This window comes from Ipomoea nil, unplaced genomic scaffold, assembly GCF_001879475.1.
Source record: "Ipomoea nil cultivar Tokyo-kokei standard unplaced genomic scaffold, Asagao_1.1 scaffold2921, whole genome shotgun sequence".
In the NCBI taxonomy this organism is placed as follows: Eukaryota; Viridiplantae; Streptophyta; class Magnoliopsida; order Solanales; family Convolvulaceae; genus Ipomoea; species Ipomoea nil.
The window spans coordinates 4526363-4529781 of NW_017619349.1; the positions used below are offsets into that span (position 1 = coordinate 4526363).

The 3419-nt window shown below is 34.6% G+C and overlaps 1 protein-coding gene across 1 annotated transcript; it reads right to left on the reverse strand.

Moving 5' to 3' along the window:
- Positions 1-256: 256 nt before the first annotated feature.
- LOC109160862 (26S protease regulatory subunit 7 homolog A-like) lies at positions 257-2990 on the reverse strand. Its single transcript, XM_019309107.1, has 9 exons — positions 2885-2990; positions 2722-2786; positions 2375-2463; positions 1925-2006; positions 1609-1700; positions 1451-1528; positions 1238-1299; positions 915-1024; positions 257-710 (listed from the first exon to the last, which is right to left on the reverse strand). Exons 4-8 carry the CDS (start codon positions 1950-1952, stop codon positions 937-939), a joined length of 348 nt encoding a protein of 115 aa, XP_019164652.1. The 5' UTR covers positions 1953-2006; positions 2375-2463; positions 2722-2786; positions 2885-2990; the 3' UTR covers positions 257-710; positions 915-936.
- Positions 2991-3419: the final 429 nt, after the last annotated feature.

Sequence of the window (3419 nt, forward strand, 5' to 3'; positions counted from 1 at the left end):
CTGTAAAGGTAGTCGGAAATACCGACCACATTTGTTGGTGGTCGGACAAAAACGTCCAACCACAAGAATGGCGGATCCGGAATTTCCGACCACCGCGTGGTCGGGAATTGCAGACCAACCACCTCGTGGGTGTTTTTGTTTCCGACCTCTTGGTGGTCGGAAATTCGAATATGTAATTTTTTTAAAAAAATATTACTATTTTGATATGCACTTTTTAACAAATTATATATTACTTTAACAATTTTAAAACAAGTAATAATTGCATAACAATACAATATCACTTCAAAAATTATACATTTCAATAGCAAATTTAGTTACATAATTCTAATATCCACCTCTAAAAAAATTAGTTTCTAATTCTAAAATACTACTTTACAAATCAAAATACTTCTTACATCACATTAAGCATCACAAAAGAAGTTAGAATCTTTATTTCCATTCCGCTTGCGTAGGAGATTGTGTATCATCATTGAAACCAAAGTCATCTAGCCCAACGCCACTACTTTCATGGCTACCGGCTCTCTGGAAATTAAGATCAGTAGATTGGAAACACTTAATACATATACAGTTACAAATAATATAGAAATGTGAAAACAGGACCATAAAAGTTCATACCTTGCTTGTGTTGACTATATTTTTGGAGGACAACACCAAGAGAGACTATAAGCTCTACAAATAGTTCATTGCTATGCACAAGCTCTACAAATAGACTGACCCAACAGATGAAAATATGATTCAATATAAAAAAGCACAAGCTGAACTTACAAGTTTCATTATCAAAGCTGTCATGCCAGTGACTATGAACTAATTATTAGGAACCATCTACTTTAATTTATAATTATAGTAAAGAGTTAGTGATCTAAGATTTCATGCCATGATAATATCTTATATTAATGAAATTATAAAGGGTTTACCCTGAGAAAGTATATGTTCACATCAGGCTTTTCCAACTGTCATCATGGTGACACTTGGATCAATTTGGGGAGGCAGAGGAATCTGGATTTGATATTTATTCTGATCAACGCTGCAAAATATATCAAAATAAATTAAAATCACCAAAAAGTAGCAGGCTAGAACTCTTACTCCTAGAATAAATAGCTTCCCTATCTCACAGTTCAATCCAAGTAATAACTTAGAACATTCATTTAATGGCTGCACAGCATATAGAATACAAACAGTGAGACATCAATCGCCCAGACCTTTAGCATAGCATATAGGAGGGGGAAAGAGAACATACCCAACTCGCATGCCCTCTTCAATATCAGTTGGTGAAACTTTGTCACCAAATCCAACAATAAACTGCAGCAATAAACTGCAGGAATAAAAAGGGTGTAATATCAGTCAACCAATTGAGACTATTTTCTCAGGTAACTCACTAGCATATACAATTTGTCCCCATATATTGGATAGTGCATACATACAGTGATCAATAAAAGGAAAGCCATCATACCTTTGCTATTTGCTTGACATTTATCACATATTTTGCATCTTCAGTATTAGGACTGATTATTTTTGTACATCTCACCACCTGTCCACAAGCAGCAACTTATAGTTTAAAGTATGTGAGTGATAAAAGAACCCATGTTCAAATCTTGCCCATAGACAAACCTGAAGGGGTTGCTCTTCTTGCATCATTTGCTTATCAGAAACCAAATCCCATTGGCTTGGTGCAGCTAAGCCAGGGTCAGATTCCGTTATACCTAGAGCAACATAAAAATTATTTTCATATATAATATTTTTTTAAAAAAAAAAACCAGAAAAACAACAGGAAATCACTGCTATAAGTTCACTTTTCAACCCAAAGCAATGATCCACCCAACAAGCACTAAAAGCTATTGATATGTTGTAATATTGTATGCCCATGAACCATGAAACACATATTGTATAAGAAAAAAAAATATTTAGACTAAGACCAGAAACATGCCACATAAATCATTAATCTTTTTAGCCATTTCCTTGATTTCCTTTTCAGCTTTCTTTATGCTTGTTGAATAAGGTCCCAGGCCCTACAAAAATCATTAAAATATCAAAGATAGTTACTAAGTTACAAAAGCAATTTAATGAAACAAAAAGTTATTAACACAAAATTACTTAGGGAGAATACTACTATAGTACACCAAATTTAGAAATACAGCATTTTGATAGAGTTAGAGATCCCCAACGGAATACACTAATGGGTTAACCTTAGGTCACCTATTGTTGAATGGACATAGACAATAGAACATGGTTCAACAGGATCAGTTCTACTTTTATATTTCTGGAGTAGCAGACAACCTAAGCTACTGTAGCCAAGAGGCATGAGTGTATGATAGAAATATTGCACATAATTCAGCAATTCATTCACCCTGTGCCCTGTGGGGAGAAAAAGTTATACCTTGAGGCTGCTGGTATAAAAATTCAAAAGCCGATAGCAGAGTAGCACTGCAGATCAGCAGATGCGACACTTACAAAGTGTAGATAAACCTTCATACCAAAATTCACAATTAACAATTCAGGAATTCTAAAAAAAAAAAAAAAAAATCACAGTATAGTGGACAGAGTTGCTAGCAAAGCTTGAAAAACCCTAGTGGCATGAGCTGATTTAGAAGTAAAACACGGTGGCAAACATCAAACAACTCCACTTGATTACAAAGTCAAGCACAAAAAGGGGAAATCTCGGTCAAATAGAATGCTTGACATAAACAAGAAAAAGATAAACAGTATAAAGAAACTTACAAATACCTTACTTGAAGCAGGTTTCAATTAGGTCAAAAAGATCTTCCACTATTTCATATATATTCAACATCCTGTGCAAAAAAAAAATCTTCTACATACATATAAATATACCTAACTCATTAAAACTCTAAATTAGGTCAACAAATTAAAACAACCCAACATTGCTTACGTGAAGGGCGATGGTGCCGGTGGGTTGCTGCCGCTAGTGGCTCCTGAGTTGGTGCCGGTGCTGGAGGCGTGAAGGAGGAAGGCCGAATGGGAAATTGATGGAGGGAGAAGTGAAGGGCTGCGCTGAGAGTGAGAGAGCGAAGGAGTGAAGGAGGGAAAAGCGAAGGATTGGCAAATTTTTGGGGCAAAATATGAGAATGAGGGAGTGAAAGAGCGAAGGAGGGAGTAGTGTAAAAGGAATGGAGCGAAAATTTGGGGCTAAATGAATGGCGCCAATTTGGGGTGAAATCTTAGCCAGATATTTTTTTTTTCATTATTCTAGTTTATCAATTATACTTTTATACTAAAGATATAATTCTCAAACACTAATTAAAATAAATATTAAAATAATTTGTTAAGACCTTTGATCTAATGACAGTAAAGTTACCATTCCATATAGGAGGTTCTGAGTTTGAACTTCATTGAAAGCAAGAGTTAGTAGCATTAAAAAAATATATTAAAGTAATTTAAATATTTAAATTTCAAATCTAAATTAA